Genomic DNA, 19,591 nt, shown 5'->3' with positions numbered 1-19,591 from the left:
TGGTAGTGATAAAGGTCAGATCTCAGTGGGTTGAAGTTCAGAAGAGGGAATCAACAAATGGACTGCTCTGAAAGACTCGGGGGAAAAGGGAGGCTTGAAAAGAGATGGTGGCCTGAAGCAGCACCATCAGCAGGGCAGGAAGGTGCTGCTGCAAATCTTCCAAATAAAAGGGAGGGGGGCGGAGAGCGGAGGCAACTGGAGTAAGATTCCCGAGTAGAAGAACAGAGTTTGTAAAAAGATCAGAAGGGGTTAGCTTTACAAAGGAACAGGAATGCTTTTTTCTCTGAAAAGGGTTGAAGATGAAAAATCATGAGAGAAAATTCTTGGAGCTTTCCCTTAGCTCAGAGATATAGGAGGCGGTGTGATTTGCTGAAAAGTCAGGGAATTGAGGGGAAAAGCCCAGTTCAATGTCTGTCGTTTTAAGAGGGAACATTAACTCAAAGCTGGTATTTAACTCAATAACTTCTTTACTATTCTCAGACACTGGGTGTCTTGATGAACATGTTCTCCTGTCCCCAAAGTACTGACTCCATCATCTAGATCGTGGGTCAGCAAACTTTTTCTGTAAAGGGCTTTGTAAATGCTTTAGGCTTCGTGGAACACATATGATCTATCACTCTTTTTAATTTTTTTTTACATATCCCTTGAAAAATATAAAAAACATTCTTAGCTTGCTACTCACACAGAAAAAGGTGGATTTTGCCTTCAGGCTGTAGTTTGCCAACCCCGGATCTAGATTACTGGCATCACAAAACCAGTAAAAGCTGTGATTTCATTTTTATTACAAAGGAAAATATGCCATGACTAGAAATGTTGACATATAGATTTTGGGGTTTTTTGCTAACCAAGAAGACTTATTTTCCCATACTACCCCCCCCACCCCCAGTCTCCTTCACCAGTGATCCTCAGGTCTTGAATTAGTTTGTGCTTGATCAAGTTTGACAAACTGAAAAGGTGCTGGGTAAGTTACCTCGAGTCCCACCGATTGCTTGTTCAGATCAACAAGAGGCAACACGGGATGAGGTCTGTTAATCAGCCACAGGAATATGGCGGCTCCAAAGGTCAGGATGCAGATCAATGCCGGAGTTGGAAGTGGGGAAAACAAGAAGTTAAAGATAAAAAGCATCTTTGTGAATAGCAGCAGGAAATTCAGGCCTAAAAAAAAAAAGAAGGAAAGAAAAAGTTAGAGGAAATGGCCGTATATTTTTACTCAATAGTTCTGTGTTTACAGAAAGAACACACACACACACACACACACACACACACACACACACACACACACAGCTTCTAGCCCTCCAAATAACCAGGGTTGGACCACTTTAGCAGCTGAATTTCTCCCACTGTTTACCTTAACATTGTCGAGAATAGTAGAATGCATTCTCTACCCTTGCTACTTGACTGTCCTCCCACAAGGCGGAAAGGATCAAAGGAAACAGGTTAATCATTTCCCAGACAATTTTGAGAAAGGACTACCCTTTAATTTTTTGACTGTCAAAGCCTAGAAGAAGCCCTCTGGACCCAAAATAAGCTGGTAGTCAGAGGAGGGGGCTCCAGAGAGCTCCCCCTGCCCAAGCAGACTGAGGGTCACGAAGGACTCTTGCAACTGCATCTCCCTAGTATAACCAGACAGAAGAGGGAACCTCAGGAGAGGTGACACCACCCATCTTAGAAATTAAGCATTCTCCTGTGAAAGACATTTCCTGCTGGCCAGATATGCCTTGCTCATTGCTTTCTTTTCTGAGCCATCGGGGGGGTCTCAGAGATCAACAGCATCACAACTTGCCAGGTCCAAAGTCCTCTCCTCCAGGGAGCCTGGAGGAACCATTTTTATTGGAGGCAACTTTAGCCAGGTCTGCAGGAAGGATGCAGGAGAATGGGCCTGACACATGGTAGCAGGTGAGCATTGAAGATTTAGGCCAGGAAGTGATCTCAGCGAACCAAAAGAAATAGTCTTCCCCCACAGCTCAGCTTTTCTTGTAGTTTCCAGCTTCAAACTACTCTAACAGTAGGCATTAACATTTGAGTGGGTCCTAGGAACTTATTCTCGCTGAAGCCGTCTCTCCCAGATCTTGCCTCACAACTTTCAGACTTGACTAGGACAATAACAGCATCAAACAAATGAGCACCAACTCTATGCCAGGCACTGAGCTGTGTTGTTTGCATGGATTATCTAATTGAAATCGCATTTTACAGACAAAGAAAATAGAAACTCCCAGAAGTAGTGACTTGTCCAAGGTCACTCACCATTTGCCACTGCTGCTTCCCCATTAAAATCTACAAAATCACAACCCATTTTTTCCTTATAGAGTCTAGCCACACAGTTCAAGGAGACTGAATTCATCTGGCACCTTACAGGTCACAGCAAAAGCATTTCAGATTTTGTATTCTTTAAAGTTTACTGCAAGGCCCTATATCTCAGAGATGAAACCAAACATTCCTACTCAAAAGCAAGAGAGCAAAGCAAGTCCGATAAAAAGTCATAGCCACCCTTAGAGCTTTGGGACAGCTGCCATTAGCTGGCATCTGGAACTTTCGCCATTAAGGGAAACAGTTCATTCCACTCTAACAAAGGCTATAAAGCCTAGAAATTTTGTGTGGGAACAGTAACAGTCACAAGAAGCCCTGAGTCACTTTTCATCATTTTTCTACCCCTTGATTGGTTATTACCTGAGTTTAGAGTAGTTCCTTTCCATTTTATGGAGGAAAATTGGACTTCCAGAGACTGGGATGACTGTCTCAACTCTTTGGCTTCTTCCACATTGTGTTTAGGTAACGAAAAGGAAGGTTAAAAAAAAGCCAGACCCCAAAGGTGCTAGTTTACCTAACAACAGGTGCTATTAGGACCACCTGCCAGGATTCTGAGAGCTGGGATTTTTGTAATCCAGCCTTGGCCAAACTTGTGTGGTAAGGCAGTCCAGGAGGCAAAGCATGTTAAAGAGCCAGCCATGCGGGACACCATTCCAAGGCCGGCCACCCACCCCAGGCTGAGAAGGCGGGCTGCCCCAGGGGAAGCTGCAAAATTCACAGGACAGGTAGCAATGCCAAAGGGAGGGGAAACCTGCTTTGTGCTCAGCCATCTCTGCCTATTGCCAACCCCTTTCCTCAGCCTGGGGTACTGCCACCAGTCTGGTGGTACCTTAGAATCTGGGATTCTGCCCTTTACCTTCATCCCTCCTCAAGTAAAAGATTCTTACCTGCACCTCCCTTCTTGGATACAAGAACAGATTGTTGCACTGAGGACTTTTGCCCTCTTCTTACACATGGCAGCTTTACATTTCAGTGGGAGACTTAATGGGAGACTTTGCAAACAACGTCTTCAAAAGAGGGTCTAAAGGTGAAATGTGGTAGTGTGGGATGGGGGAAGAAGGAGGGTGAATTGCCTGGCAGGTAACACAAAGGGAGGAGAGAGAGAGAAAGAACCCATGAACAGCCTAAAGGTGGCACCTGCTGTCCACCCTGGCTGATTCTTACCATGTAGTAATGTGAGCCCAGGGTCACCAGATGGTCAGATTCTTTACTCCCTAGCAAACCTGGAACACTGGATTTTTATGAAACCTCAATTTTAACTTCTGGCTCCATTAGTAAGGGTCTGGTATGGGATAAACGAAAACACATCTGGTTTAATCCAGACCACGGTCTGCCAATTCTTGAGCACTCCTTTTAGGTATACTCCTGTCCTACTGCCCACAAATGGGATGAGCCTGGCCACTTCACTACCTTGCCTACACTGGCAAGGGACTTTATTGGCAGAAAACACTGAAAGATGTATCTATTTGTCAACTGAAATAGCTTACTCACTTTGTTTGCTATTGCTGACCAGGTATCCAAATAGGATACACACAGAATTTCAGATGCTTCCTCTCTGCCTCCCCACATTGTAAAAAACTGAGGTAAAATTCATATAACATAGAACAAACCAGTTTTAAAATGTACAATTTCGCAGCATTTAATACATTCACAGTGTTGTGCAACCACCATCTCTAGTTATTTCCAAAACGTTTTCATCACCCCAAAAGCGGAAACCATTAAACTGTAACTCCCATTCTCTCCTCCCCCTCACCCCTGGCAGCCACTAATTTACTTTCTGTTTCCATGTATTTACCCACTCTGAATATTTCGTATAAATGGAATCATGTAATATGCGACTCTTTGTGTCTAACTTCTTTCACTCAGCATAATATTTTTAAGGTTTATCCATGTTTAAGGTTTAGCATGTATCAGTACTTCATTCCTTCTAATGGCTGAAGAATGTTCCATTGTATGGATAGACCACATGTTGCTGCTCCAGTCATCAGTTGGTAGATATTTAGGTTATTTCCACATTTTGGCTGTGGTGAATAGTGCTATGAACATTTGTATACAAGTTTTGTTTGAATACCTATTTTCAATTCTTTGGGGTAAATAGTAGTGGAATTGCTGGGTCACACGGTAATTTTACATTTAATTTTTTGAAGAACCACCAAACTGTTTTCCACAGTAGCTCTATCATTTTACATTCCAACCAGCAATGTAGAGGATTCCAATTTCTTTACATCCTTACCAACATTTGCTATTTTCTTTTCTTTAAAAAAAAAAAAAATAATAGCCATTCTAATGGGTGTGAAATGACATCTCATTTTGATTTTGATTTGCATTTCCCTAATGACTAATGATGTTTAGCAAATTTCATGTGCTTTTTGGCCATCTGTATTTCTTCTGTGAAGAAATGTCTATTGCAGTCCTTTGCCTATTTTTAAATTGGGCTGTTTGTCTTTTTGTTGTTGACTTGTAAGCCTTCTTTATATATTCCGGATACTAGATCCTTATCAGATATATGATTTGCAAATATTTTCTCCCAATGTGTAGGTTGTCTTTTCACCATATTGATAGTCTCCTTTTTAATGCACAACACACACACACACATTTTGAACCTAGGATGCTAGGACTAGAGAAGATTTGCAACCATATCATGTAACTCTCTCACTGTTTAAATGGGAGAAACCAAGGGTCTGAGAAAAGGCAAGACCTTCAGGTTACACCACTACTGGACTGGTTGCCATTCCAAACTTTAGAAACCATGAACACTTCCAGATATGTTCAAGTAAACAAGGGGAGAAGCCACCATCTCTCTCGTCATGTGTCCTGTGTCACTCAAATTACAATCCTGGATCGGTCACTCCACAGAACCCCTTGCAAGCTTTTCCTCTTCCCTTAACGTCACTCCCAGTTGGGAAAGAATGGAGTAGGGACAAGTGCAATAGCAGTAAAGAAAAGAGGAAGGAGAGTGGTGTTACACTGTATCTGGGAGTTCTTGTTTGAGGTTATCTACAGATGGTTGAACAAGCCACAGGCTGGCCCCAAGTGGGAAGCTTCCTCCGCTTTCTGATGTGGTAATAGTGACACGCCTTAGTCCCATACCCCAGGATGCCCATCTGTCCTCAGCCCTTCCCCTTGACTCACTCTCCAGGGTCCTCACTTCCTCTGTGGTTTGAATGGCCGCAGCCAACATTACTCGTCTGGCTCCTGACATGTTGAATTCCCAAGCTTGCTGAAGGACACCTCCTGCCTTCATACCTGCTTGCAAGCTCCCAGGACCAGCCTTGGTACCTAGGTTATGACCACCCTCCATATCAGCTTTGGGTTTTGCTCCTTTGAAGATTTGGGGCAGCATGTCTTCATTGTCTCATTTTCCTTGGATAAAGTCCTTAAATGACCCCCTTCTACTCTAATATTCATGTTTTTGGTCAACTATGTTTACTGCTATGAATCTTTCAGATTATCCCTATAGTCTATAAATAATTTGTCTTTTGATAGTCCCTTTCACTTAAAAGATTTTATTTTTCTGCTGTGTATTCTGCTCTTCAAGCGTAAGTCCACTCCCATCTTAGGGTCTCTGTATCTGCTCTTCTTTTTGCCTGAAACACTGTTCCCCAGATCTGAAATGGTTGTGTATTGCTTATAGGTCAGATCTCAACTCCAATGTCATTTCCTCAGGGGCTCTCTCTGATCACTCTATTTAATATTGCCCTTTCCACCTCAGTCACTATTATGGACCCTGCTTTCTCTTCTCCATGTCACTGCTTGCTATCTGAGATAGTCCTGGTCCCTTATGGTCCATTGCCCCTACTGAACTGATGCTTTAATTGGAACAAGGATTTTTGTTTTGTTCACTGCTGTGCTTCCAATGCCTGCACCATGCCTGGCACACAGTAAACTTTCAATGAGTGGTTGCTGAATAAATGACCAGTTTTCTAGGTCAGAATTATCTGTTCTAAATACTTTCAGTTGACCCACTTTTCCCTTAATAAAACTCTCCCACCCCCAAACTCTTCAATCTTAAATCATCAAAAGTCACTCTGGACAATCTTGAGATAGGTACTCCTGATCAATATTTTGGCAGGGTATTAGGTTCGGGATGATGGGTGGTGAAAGGATGTATTTCTAACATATATCAAAAACCAGTCAGGATCAGTCTACTCCTCCAGGTTTGGAAGAATCTGCAGGATGGATCTTATCAAATGAAGTCATCTACAGTGTTAAGTGGATAAAAGGTCCAGCCTAGAAATACATGATTCTGTTGCCCTGGGTTTTTGGAATTCAAGGGACAATAAGACTAATTATCTTTGCTTTTAGTCTTGAAGAACTAATTATTTTCTATTCAATAATGAGATATAGATTGCAATTATAAGCTTTAAAAGAATCTGCCTTCTAGAAAGTGGCACACTCATTTGGACTTAATTGGTTTTCTGTTCTCTTGCATGTATGGGCTCATTCTGAGGTGATAGAAAGTTCATTAAAAGGGAGACCAGAGTCCCCAAGTTCTTACACGCAGTTAATTAACACATTCTTCCATACTGAATTACTTACTCTCTCTTAGAGACTATGTCACAAATCTTCTCAACTCATAATGACTCCAAAGGGGCCTATGTGTTATTAAGGAGGCTGTATATGAAAGTTCTGCTTTCTTGGTTGGGCTTTAAGTTCTAATCCAGACTCCATTGTTATTTCCCTAAATTTCTGCCACCCCCAATTTAGGAGCCCTCCATATCATTCCTTAACTGCATAGTTAATATATATAGACAAACCCCAAAGTAATGGCAACAGGTCAATAGGACATTACAAACCAATAGCCTCATGAGCATACCTGGGAGGATCTGATAACCTTTTCCTTTATATGCAATGAATGTGAACCAGTTAAGAGTTCTATTGCAAGATCCTTCACCCGGCTTTCTCAGAGCTCTGGAGCTAAGGAGTTTTCACCTTTCCTTACACCAGTTTACTCTTCTGTAGCACATGGAGTTTTCTTCTAATAAGAAATAAAATATAACATGATTTGAGACAACAATCCTCTTTCGCAAAACTTAGTCAGAGAAAAGGCTGATATGAGGACCTACTGTATAGCACAAGGAACTATACTCAGTATCTTGTAATAACCTATAATGGAAGAGAATGTAAAAAAGGAATATATATATTTATATATATGTATAATTGAATCACTTTGTTGTACACCTGAAACTAACACAACGTTGTAAATCAACTATATTTCAATACAAAATTAAAAAAATGGAAAAGCATTGGTTCCTAAGGAGGGTAAACCTCAGCTACTCATGTTATCTTAAATGAGTCAGAAAGGGCCAACATTCAGTTATATCCAAGATAAAATTTATTGTCATATTTCCCAATTTAAAAAAAAATTGCTGAGAAGGGAATCCTAAAATCTCTCTAAAGAAATAAGAGGCAATTAGAAACCATGAGATATTTCAGTAAGGTGGCCAGTTACCAAATCAGTAGCCAGAAAGTCGATAGCTTTCCTATATTTTGTGCAAATAACTAATTCGAAAATAATGGAAAAGGTGCCATTCCCAATAGTGTATATAAGAATAAATGTGTAAAACCTACATTTAAAAAGTTCACATCCGAGGGACATAAAAAGACTTGAATAATGGAAAGACATACTTGAAATAGTCAAGGGGTCCAATCTCCCTAAATAAATTTATACATTTAATGCAACCCTAATAAAGACCAATAGGATTTTCTTGGGAAATTAAAAAGTTAAAGTTCACCCAGAAAAATAAAACTTACAAAAATAGTCAGAAAGTTTTTGAAAAGTAACAGGAATTGGGTGGGTAGCAGAGAGGTTACCCAAACACTACCAAATTTGCTTACTATGGAGCTATAGAAGTTTTCTATTGATCATAAATAGACAAATCTATGTAATGAGATAATCCTGAAATACTCCCAGTGGATGCTATTATCATATACTAAATTGCAGTCCAAATCAAGATAGATTTTTTTCACTTACAATCAATGTGTTGAGACAAGAGACTAGCCATTCAGAGAGAATACCGAAAGTTGATTACTGTCTTACCCCTAAAACAAAAATACATTGGAGATGGATCAAAGACTAAATATAAAACATTGAAAACCATGAGAGTATTTGAGGATAAAAAGTATGAGAGAATTGTTTTTTATAATCTTGGCATGGGGAAGACTCAAGACAGACACAAAACCTAGAAGCTATAAAAGGGAAATGTTGGCAACTTTGACTACACAAAACTTTAAAAGATATTTGCCCTGCAGAACAGATACCAGAGACAAAGTCAAAGATAAACTGGAGAAAATATCAAATATTCCAGATAGGCAAAGAGCTCATTTCCTCAGTAGAAATGTGTAGAAGTCAATGAAAAACAAAATACAACCCAGTAAAACCAAGGGCAGAGGGCATGACCAGAAAGTTCATGGCAAAACAAACAGGTTACTTAAAACCAGGGAGAGACATTCAGCTCCACTTATAGTTTTTTAAAATGCAAACTTAAATGAAATGCCTTTTCCCCATCATTTAGATTCGCGATGATGAAACAGTACAAAATGCACTATCAATCACGAAGACGTAAACTTGGGGCAGCCTCCGTAGGGATGTGCCCATTGCCCGCTACCACGATTTAAAATGTGTTCCCTTTGACCTAATGACCCTACTAGTAATTTATTCCATAGAAAGACATCAGTTCAATAAAAAGTGCATCACTTTAAATGGCTGTTTGAGGCACCGGTTAGGAATATGGACCCTGAGTCACACTGCGCTTAATCCTTGTCTGTGGTCAGCTTTGTGACCTAGGGTAGATAACTTCTGTGTGTTCTCTCATCCATAAAATGGCAATACTAGTATCTCCCTCATAAGGCTGTCACCATGATTAAAGGAGTTCATGTACCTGTATGGTGCTTAGAACAATGCCTGAAGCATGGGCTCAGGTATGAGCTATTCTGTTCATCATCATTAATCTATAGGATTGCTGATAATGTCAGAAACCAGGAAAGCCTTCCTTGATAGGAGAGTAACCAGATAAATTATAGCACTTACACACAATGGAATTCTTGGCAGGTAGTAAGGAGAATAAAGCAGGTCTGTATATACTGATAAGGAAAGAACTATGTGAAATACTACCAAGTAGAAAGGAAAAAACCCACTTGGACAGTGTAGTGTATGCTTTTGTGTTTCTGAAAGAATAATCCTCATAGGAAAAGACAGACTGAAGAGGAGAAATTATGAATGGATTGTCCAGAAAGTTTTGAGTATTCAGTCATTCAGCCAAAGATATTTAAGGGCTTGACTGTATATCATCAGCATCATTCCAGGTGCTGGGGATATAGCAGTGAAACCCTGCTCTTGTGGGGTTGTATTTTATTGGGAGTTTGGCGACAAGCCTGAACAAGAACTAGATTATAGAATACTGTGGAATAAAAACTATATTAGGGAAAGAGGATTGAGTGTACAGCAGGGGGTGAATTTTAATTAGGGAGGTTACAGTAGGTATTATTGGGATGGTAACACTTGAGAGTATGTATCATTTAATCTGTAATATGCATGCTTTTTTTTAAAAAAAGAAAAACGTAAAATGAACAACTCTGAATTATCCCACTTCTGACTAAGGCAGCTGACTTAGAAAGTTCCACCACCTTGGTTGGTGGCATTTCATGTGACTACACCTGAGAATACAGCCTCAGCCTCGTTTCTAGAAGTGCAGCTCTCCCACCACTAAAGCTACATTCCATCAGTAGCCTTTTCCCTGCACTCACGTTACCTGCCAGTCTGGATGGCAGCTCTGAGGGTGGAAACGTTTTTCATTCATTCCTTTAGTGGATAAGAAACCAAAGGTGAAGGTTGAGTCATGGGGTCAAAGGGGGCCCGAAAGTGCATCTTTCAACATTCTCAGCAGTTGCTGAGCACAGAGGCTGGTGTAACATCCCAACCTACGAGCCTACAGATAACTTCTCAGCCACTCACCAGCGCCTGGTTGCTCAGGCCACCGCCTGGCACTAGCCTTCTCCACCAAGCAGGGCCGGGTTCCCAGGCCTGGGTGGCTCTCTTCCCCTGGGGGCCTGGCACCCAGTGTGCTCTGAAGCACACAGCCCACGGGATGCCCCCAGGCAGATGGGAAAGGGCCTCCTTGTCACCTCCACGGGGTCATTCACGTGTGGCCAAGCAGGAAGACAGCATTATCAAAGGGGATCCCTGTTAAAACCCCAAGGGTGGCGAAGCAGTCATTTCCACACCCCGGAAAGATTCTGTGAGTGCTTAAATAACTAAAACAGGAAACAGAGGGACTTCCCTGGCGGTCTAGTGGTTAAGATTTCACCTTCCAATGCAGGGGGTGCAGGTTCAATTCCTGGTCAGGGAGCTAAGATCTCACATGCCTCAGGGCCAAAGAAACAAAACATAAAACAGAAGAAATACGGTAACAAATTCAAAAAAGTCTTTAAAAATGGCCCACATCAAAAAATCTTAAAAAATAAAAGCCAAAAAAAAAAAAACAGGGAAGAGATACCAATCTCCCACATTTGTTTTTCCTAGCCCAATTCCTAGGCCACACCCAACAGTTCCAGTTTGTCAGGCGGCTGGCAGAGAGGAGGTGAGGGCTAGGCTTGGGACAGTTCCCTGACCCACCAGCAAGCATAACCGTAAATAAATCCTCAGGGTTTCGATGTTTTTCCACTGGTGATATCTTTGCTACCGAATAGCACAGGAAAAGCTGTAGGAGTCGGATCAGCTCTTTCCTTGGGTTTGGGTCTCGGGGGTCCCTGGGGCTCAGCTGACAACTTGAGCTGCCTCTCCCAGGCAGAGGCTATCTTAATGCAGCACTGTGCCCGACATACGGTGGGAACCCACTGAGTGCCCTCGAGCCACCCTCCCCTTTCGCTCACCATTAGCACAAGTTCAGAGGAAGGCACCGAGGGAGGGGAGTCTACTGAAGGAAACAGGTTGCAAAACTCATTCCCGCAATGACACGACGTGCGCCTAGACACAGTGGGGGGTCGGGGGGTGGGGACAGCCGCTGAGCCCTCGTCAGAAATGCCACAGCCGGACTTCCTGCTACAGCAAGGGCAACACTAAGCAACCCGACGCGAGTGAGGTCAAGGTTCACTCATCCTACAAGCGTTCGAATATATGAGCACCTACTATGTGCCCGGCAGTGTGTCCAGCATGCGGAAACTACACTCAGAGTTCATAGTCCAGTAGGGGATGAAGCCAATTCCCCAGGCAGGAAACAAATGCTCTGTGGAATGTACCCCAGCTTTGGGAGCATCTGCTCCATACATTCTGGAGAAAGTATGTATGTGGCAAGAGATACATTTACCCTCTGCACTTTAAATTTACGTATAATTTCCTTTGAATGAGGCAAACCAAGATCTTAGACTCAGTGTATGCCCAGCACTGTGCTGTGTGCAAAGGGCCAAACACTTAGAAGGCACAGCTCCTGCCCTCTGGGGACTTATGGGTCCATCGAACACTAAAATCACTTATACAGGGCTTCCCTGGTGGCGCAGTGGTTAGGAATCCGCCTGCCAATGCAGGGGACACAGGTTCGAGCCCTGGCCTGGGAAGATCCCACATGCCGCGGAGCAACTAAGCCCGTGCGCCACAACTACTGAGCCTGCGCTCTAGAGCCCACGAGCCACAACTACGGAGCCCAAGTACCACAACTACTGAAGCCCGCGGTGCCTAGAGCCCGTGCTCCGCACCAAGAGAAGCCACCGCAATGAGAAGCCCGCGCACCGCAACAAAAGAGTAGCCCCCGCTCGCCACAACCAGAGAAAGCCCGCGCACAGCAATGAAGACCCAATGCAGCCAAAAATAAATAAAATAAATTAATTAAACAAAAATTTTTAAAAAATCACTTATACAAGGATTCAGTGTGCAAGATAAGCTAATGAATATGAAGAAGGGAGAGGCCAGTGTAGACTGGAGTAGGTGGAGGTGGCTGTAGACCCTCAAGGATATGTGGTCCTTGATCCCCTGGCTTTATTGACAATAGTCTTATGTCCAGGGTCAATCAAGGATGACCACCCCACCAAGGAGGCCAATGGCTGGTAAGACCCCAACTATGATTCCAACCAGGGTCACTGTCACCAAACTATCTTTCTCCATTGTTGTCTGTGTCTCTCCATCTTCTTTTCCATGGAGAGAGCAGTCACCATATTAGGTTGGATAAACCTAAGTAGAAAAGAGGAAGAGGAATACCCGGATGTGGGGTGAGAGGTGCAGCAGGGTTACAGGCACCAAAGTGGGACAAGCGTGAAGGGAGATGGTGAAGAGACATGTCTGATGGAGATAGAGGATCCACCTTTAGTTGAAAGGGAAAAAAGACAAAGTCTCCAAAGGGCTGAGTAAGACAGTGTCTGGGGCCTGGTATAGACACTACACCACTGGAGTCATTTGGTTCACAAACACCAGAGAGCCTTGGGATGCCAGGCCTTGGTGGGGTGGGTGGGATTTATCAGGTAAGCCTTCATTAAGTCAAATGCCAAAATCCTCTTAACTCAGTCCATGAAGATCACATCGGATAGTTGCTGAGCCACTCATAGGCTGGTGGCAGGCAGTGACAAATCCCACCGGATCTTAGATCGACTTAGTCAACCTTGATCTACTACTGTGCTTCCAACAAGCCATAGTCCAGCAGCTCTACCCTGAGGAGATTCTTGTCTCAGTAAACATTCCCAAAGGCCTCCCAAGCCTATTGCTGACCAAGTGAATTATGAGAATGCTGAGGTCAGGAGAACCAGTACCATCCACTGGAGTTGATAAGAGCCTGTATAAAGATAGGCTGGACAAAGTGCTAGCACCCCGTCACCCAGGCCAGGATAAAGACAGGCTGATGCAGGAGGCTGTGAAAGAGGTCTCTGCAGAAACAGCCCACTCACTACCTGGTCGGGCAAGTGGTCAGAGGTCACCAGATTAGTGTGCAAACAAGCAGCTTTATTCCCAATAGTCTCATTTCCAGTGGCAAACATTTAAGGCCATTGCCTTTCTAGGTACCAGAGCAACAGCACTACCACTTACCAGATATGTGGCCCTGGGACAGTTACTTAATGTCACTGAGCATCATTTTCCCTCCACTGCACACCAGAAGGGGTAGGTAATTATCTCTACTTAAAAGGGATACTATGGGTAGACTTTCCAGTATGCTGTCCAGCACATAGGAAGCCCTCAGTGAAGATGAGCTCTCTTTTTCCCTCTTCCACTTAAGTCAGTTTCTAACTCCTTGTCAATATCAGATGTTCTATTTTGAGATGTCCCCAAAGAGAAGAGATGGTCATGATCTTTGTAGTATAACTGCCCTTCGACTTACATACAAAGGTCTTAACAACTCCTCATTTCTATTTAAACAGAGGATTTCTAGTTGGGGACCACATGGTCCACCTCTGAGCTCTGACCCCGCCATCTCCCTCAACCCTACCGCACCCCTGCATCCTCCCACAAGCCACTCACAACCTCACAACTCTTAGAGTAGAGTGACCCGTGGAGACCCAGAGATCTACAACAAGCTTCCCCACAGAGGGTGGGTACCAGGGCCTCGGCACAGCAGTACAAGGGCTGCCTGACTTTCCAAACTCCAAAACTCGTATTTATTCTAATGACATGAATTAAGAGCCTGAAAATACCAGCCTCTGTGCCAGGGGAAGAACGAGAGAGTACATTTCTGATCTCATGGTGCATGGTCAAATGGGGGAGAAACAGACCGGGATGTGTTTATAGCAGAGTGCGGCCAGAGCAGCGACGGCTGACCTCAGGGCTGCTGGGGACATGTCACCCTCATAGGGTGCCTCTGGACACGAGTCACCTGAGGTCACACTCCAAATGAGGGTCAGTTCATCTGCTGGCCAGGCATATGAGACAGACAGAAACAGAAACCTCCTTCCTGATTTCTAAAAATATCGCCAAATCCTGGTTTAGGAATTCACCTGCCTAGAGGTGGGAGGGGTTTTTTTTTTTTTTGAGGTGCAATTCACGTAACGTAAAATTAACCACTTTAAAGTGAACAATTCAGCGGCATTTGGTACATTCACAATGTTGTGCAACCACCACCTCTATCTAGTTTCAAAACACTTTCATCAACCCCAAAGGAAATCCTGTAACCACTAAGCAGTTACTCCCCATTCCTATTTCCTCCCAATCCCTAGCAACCAAGGATCGATCTGCTTTCCATTTCTATGGATTTGAAAGTGGGAGGATTTGCAAGGAAAAAGTTTCTCCCAGTTTCTAATTCTTTGGTCCATGCACTAAACTAGACTCATCAGAAATGGAGGCAGAGTTTGCCTTCAGAACTAAATGAGCCAGAGTTCAAATGCCAGCTCCAATCTCTTCATACTGTGTCCAGTTTATTTCTAAGTCTTGGTTCCCCTGTCTACAAAAAAACATACCTACCTCATAGGACTGTTTTGAAGATCAAAAGATAAAAGCCCCATAAATAAGTAAGCACAGGGGCTTCGCTGGAGGTGCAGTGGTTAAGAATCCGCCTACCAATGCAGGGGATGCGGATTGGGGCCCTGGCCCGGGAAGATCCCACATACCACGGAGCAACTAAGTCCGTGCGCCACAACTACTGAGCCCATGAGCCACAACTACTGAAGCCCGTGCGCCTAGAGCCCGTGCTCCGCCATGAGAAGCCATTGCAATGAGAAGCCCGCACACCACGACAAAGAGTAGCCCCCGCTTGCTGCAACTAGAGGAAGCCCACACGCAGCAACGAGGGCCCAACGCAGCCAAAAATAAATAAGTTAAATAAATAAATTAAAACAAAACAAAAAAAACAGTAAGCACAGCACTGCACCCACAGTAAATATTCAAAGAATGGTAGCTGTGATATTTACATTCTAGAAAAATGTCAACCTGAAAAGTCTCTAATAAATATATGAAGTCAATATCTGCCCAGGTCACCATACATAAGAATCTTTTTAAAAATGAAAATTTCTAGGAAGTCCAGAGAGAGGTTAACTCTACACAGGAGTGGATGGAACACAGTTTTTAACATCACACCAACTGCAGCTTCTGTTCCAGTTGACAGCTGGCTGCTTTGTGATCTTGGGAAGGTGGCTTCACCTCTCTTAACCACCCATCTCCTAATACTATCTTAATGAAATGTCAGAGTACCCACTATGAGCTGGTGCGTAACTGGCTTCCTGTTCCCCCTCCCCCTTAGTTCCCTTCCTTTCTCCTTCCTGGACCCACAGCCTCCCTCTAGCATCTGTGGCCCCCACTGCAGGTTTAGGGCCTAGGCACTCAATGATACACTGATATTATTTTAGGTGTCATTGCCCCCAGAGAGTTAGAATAAAAGTTGGGAGAAAAGACTATTTCAGGTCAGGACCTCAACAAATGCTCGGCTGAAGCATTCTGTTTGGTCTGGATAATGTTTGAAAAAAACCCGTTAAGTTGGAGTATGTTTATCTGGGTGGCCTGCCTTGCATTTTGCCTCTCACCTGCATCTTATTACATATCACCTACTTTACTTAGCTCTATTGCCTGCCTCTTCTATAAGTATTTGTGACTCTTGTTTTATTTCAGTTTTTGTCCCTTTTATTGTGCCAAGCGTACAAGTGATGCCTACAAGATTTTATACCAAATCTCTTCCAAGACTATTCTGTGTTCACCTCAAATACTTGTCCATTGGAGGGGACAACCATAAAGTAACTCTCACGCTGGAATACAGAGGGAGGGATCACCAAAACCAATTATTCCTTTTTTTTCAACTGAACCAATCTTTTATTTTTAAATTAAATTAAATTTAGTTTAATTTAATTGTATTATTTTTTAAGACTGCCTCTGTTAGAGAATACCAATTACCTACAAACTGGAGCTATAGATCCAATCCTACTTTTCAAATCACCAAAAAGATGGATACCCACAGAAGGTAGTAAGCCCCAACTATGGAGTCCCTTTCCAACACTCACTCCTTGAAGGTCAAGTTCATCTTAGATTCAACTTGTGGCCCTACTCCTTAAAACAGATCCAACTTCATCCAGAAACCATTCCATTAGTCACGCATCGGGCAGCTCTTCCCTTCAGAAGGACTGAAAATCCATCAGGAAAATTGAGGACAACCCCCAGTGCAGCACAGGCGAGCTATAGGCAGAGGCTCAGGCTCACAAAAAGGGGTCTGGGTTGTGGTTCCCCTTCCCCAAGAGAGGCAGGAGAAAGGACTCCTCCACACTCCTCCTTCTCCTCCATGCTCCTGATGAGGAGGGTTTAAAGAAGTTCCTTAGAGACCAGGAAGAAAGTGAGCACTGACATGTGCCTGTGACACAGCAAGCTGCAGATTCGCCAGAGCTGGGGGTCAGGATGCCACCTGGGCTTCTGCCCCATACCCACGAGACCCCTTACTGAATACCCCCTCCAGCTGCCCCCTTACCCTGCGAGGGGACCACATCTCTTGGTGCTTCCAGGGAATGGGGCCTCCTGGCTCTGAGTTCCTCGTGGCACGAGTCCCTGCCCTCTCCCCTCACCCCCCGGTTCCTCCAGAGTCACGGGGGCTTCAGAACATTTCTGCAGGCTGAGGGTCCCCGGTTCTGAGCCGTCTGAGCCGTCAGGCCCCTGTCTGAGCTGCCCCGTGTCAGGAGTCAGGCCATGGCCAGCTTCTAACGTGCTCGGGGACTTCACTTCCTGGTTTTTCTTTCACAACTGAAAGTGGAAGCATTCTGACCAGAAGGAGAAAGGCTGCTAAAGCTCTCCTGGCTCCGTTTCAAAGCCTTTACCATCAGTCCCTAAGGGCTGACACAGAAGCCAGACTGCATCCACGCGACTCACGCTCTCCCTGTTTGTCTGACTACCGCTAAACCAAGACCAAAAACCAGACGGAGATGACTGAGGTGCCCCCTGCAGACCACCAGTGTCAGAGAGGTGAGACCCCCTCCTTGGGTTCCCAGGCGAGGGAGGTCCAGCCACAGGGCACCTTGGCCCTCGCTTCCTTCCCAAGACTGTGGGGACACCTGGAGGCCAGCCTGGCCTGGCCAGCATTGCCGGCCAGCTGCGCACTGTGTCACCACCCACTCTCCAGTCCCCAGTGAGCCTGCCTCAGTCCCCGAAGCAGTGCTGATAAAGCCAAGAAAACAAGCACGTCAGGAACGACAGGGACAGCCACGGAGATCTGTTCCTTTCCTCTGACACATCCTTTTCGTACCTCATATTTTTAATTAAAAATGTATTCTGCTGTCTCCCTCACCTCCCAGATTACAACTGGGAAATTTTAAAATCAGGAATCCACAAGCACACATGCCATTAGCTGTCAGATTGATCCTGCCTCTTGGAGCCTCTGGAAAACTCCACTGTATACTCGTGAGACAACGACAGTGGAAAAGACAAATTACTTCTTGGTATTATTATAAAAATTGCTTTGAATGTGCAGATGCCCTGAAAGAGTCTTGGGGATTGGTCTACAGGGCATCGGGACCTGCAGTAGTCTCACTGGATTCACCCACAGCTGTGGCCACAGAAGGGCATGGGAGCTTCCATTCTCAGATTTGAAGGCAGAAAAAACAAGTTCTCCGGCCCCTTCCTGCCCCCACCCCTCCCCACCACCTCTCAGACACCCCAGAATTAAGCAGCACTTTCCCCAGCCTTGGTTCCTTTAAGAAGGCTGAGGTAAATCCGGCATGAGCTCAGCTCTTTACTAGAGTTAGATTAGGATTCCTTCTCTACACAGAGGAGGGCCTAAAAGCCTCCAACCATAAAAACCAAAGTGAGCTGTGCCCCAATCTCAGGGAACATAAGAGCTGGTCCCTTGGCCTCACAGGAGCCCACTTTAGACATGGGAGAACGATGAAGTATGGGAAGATGAGGGTGCCCCCTCTGCCTTTCCATCTTCAGGTTCATCTCATGGCTGGAGGAACACTTGGCTTTGCTTAGTTTCCAAGCTCACCTCCCACAGGGGCAGCTCCCTTCAGCGGAGAGCAGAGGATGGCAGAGTGGGTGTCAAGCCTCAGTCATTCTAATGCTACTGGGCTCTTCCCTGGGTGCTGTCTTCTTCTACCAACCCGACAAAGAGCTTAGGGCCAGGAGAAGATGGTTTCCTCCAGGATCAAATGCTCAAGTACAGAAGAGTCTGGGTCATTCTAAAGCTCTAGCATCTAGAGGTGCATTCCTGTTCAATCCTACATGCATGAGGGACACCCCCAAGATTTGAGGGAATGATGGAAGGTTTTCACAGCCCCCAAGAATTCTGCATCATGCAGCAGGCTGTAGTCACATACTGATCAGGACTCAAATTCCTGCCCCACCTCCTCCTAGCTATGCAGCCCAGGCTGCGCTGTTTAACAGCCCAGAGGCCCATTATTCATCTGTTATATGGGAACTACACCACCTACCTTACAGGAGAAAACGAGCCAATGAGGTAACGCACATCACATATCTTGTACGGACCCCAGCATGGGATAGAAAGTCTGCTAAGAATTCCCTTCCCTGCTCCCTTCCAAATGGGAAGGGCTGTCAGCAGCAGCTGATGGATGGCCTTTCTAATCACATTGATACAGACATTTCTAAATGGAAGATGAAGGAGACCCACATCCTGGCTTTGGCTATAACCTTTAAAGCTTTTAAGTCTGTTTTATTTGCATTTGGTGAAATTAACAACTCTCTCTTCCAAGTCCATCTCCTGCCAGCATTCAGAGCCCCTTCCATGTCTCCACCCCCATTTCAGTTGATTTTTTCTTTGCCTCCCACGCAAGTCAGCTGAGATTACTACTCAACCAAATGTTATTTCATGTTGTGAAAGAGCCTTAGGCTGAGAATAGACACACGTCCCACTGCCTCCTCCCCAACCACCCCTATCTCTGCTCTCCCATAAACATATAAGCTATAGAGCAGGTAGCATTATTGCAGCTTACCTTGTAAGAATACTCTCACTTCTGGGGTCCAGGAAACGCGTCCCTCACAGCTGGCTGTACTCGTTCAGCACCACATTCAGCTCCTGAGTCCGGACGTTTCCTTCAGTGATGATGCCTTTCCTCAGCGCCTGAGTCGGGACCACACCTGAAGCCAATGAGAGTGGCTAACCAGCTCTCCTGGAACCTTTGAACCTGTTGCAATAGAAGTTCAAAGGTAGAAGTTACCTGTTCAAACACTTGTGGTAACCTCCGACAGTGAGAAGTGTAGGATTTGGCAAAAGTTTAAAACAGGAGACTGTTATGCAACGGGCTTTAGAGGAAGAAAAAAAGAGAGAGAGAGAGAGTCCTCAGCTCAGAAAGCTAACGTTTAACAAGCAAAACATTGTATAAAGCCCATACCTCAGGGAAACCAGAGGGGTTAGACAGGGCTTTGCACCTGCTTTTTGGGCAGAATCCT

The 19,591-nt window shown here is 44.6% G+C and overlaps 1 protein-coding gene across 3 annotated transcripts in view; it reads right to left on the bottom strand.

Moving 5' to 3' along the window:
- The window catches only part of ACSL5 (acyl-CoA synthetase long chain family member 5), a 45,856-nt gene extending 26,595 nt beyond the window's left edge, over positions 1-19,261 (bottom strand). Inside the window, exons 1-2 of one of the 3 annotated variants that reach the window (XM_082408316.1) lie at positions 19,135-19,261; positions 971-1,155 (exon numbers count right to left, since the gene is read on the bottom strand). In XM_082408316.1, the coding sequence (XP_082264442.1) occupies positions 971-1,126 (156 nt within the window). In that variant the 5' untranslated portion in view covers positions 1,127-1,155; positions 19,135-19,261. Of the gene's footprint in view, positions 1-970; positions 1,156-1,348; positions 8,775-16,664; positions 16,979-19,134 lie in introns of those variants that run through there. The other 2 variants (XM_082408315.1, XM_082408317.1) reach the window with 2 other exon arrangements.
- Positions 19,262-19,591: the final 330 nt, after the last annotated feature.

Source organism: Balaenoptera borealis (assembly GCF_965194805.1).
Source record: "Balaenoptera borealis genome assembly, chromosome: 10".
Taxonomy (NCBI): Eukaryota; Metazoa; Chordata; class Mammalia; order Artiodactyla; family Balaenopteridae; genus Balaenoptera; species Balaenoptera borealis.
Note: the sequence above shows the minus strand (reverse complement) of the source record. Positions and strands in the feature narration are given on the sequence as shown.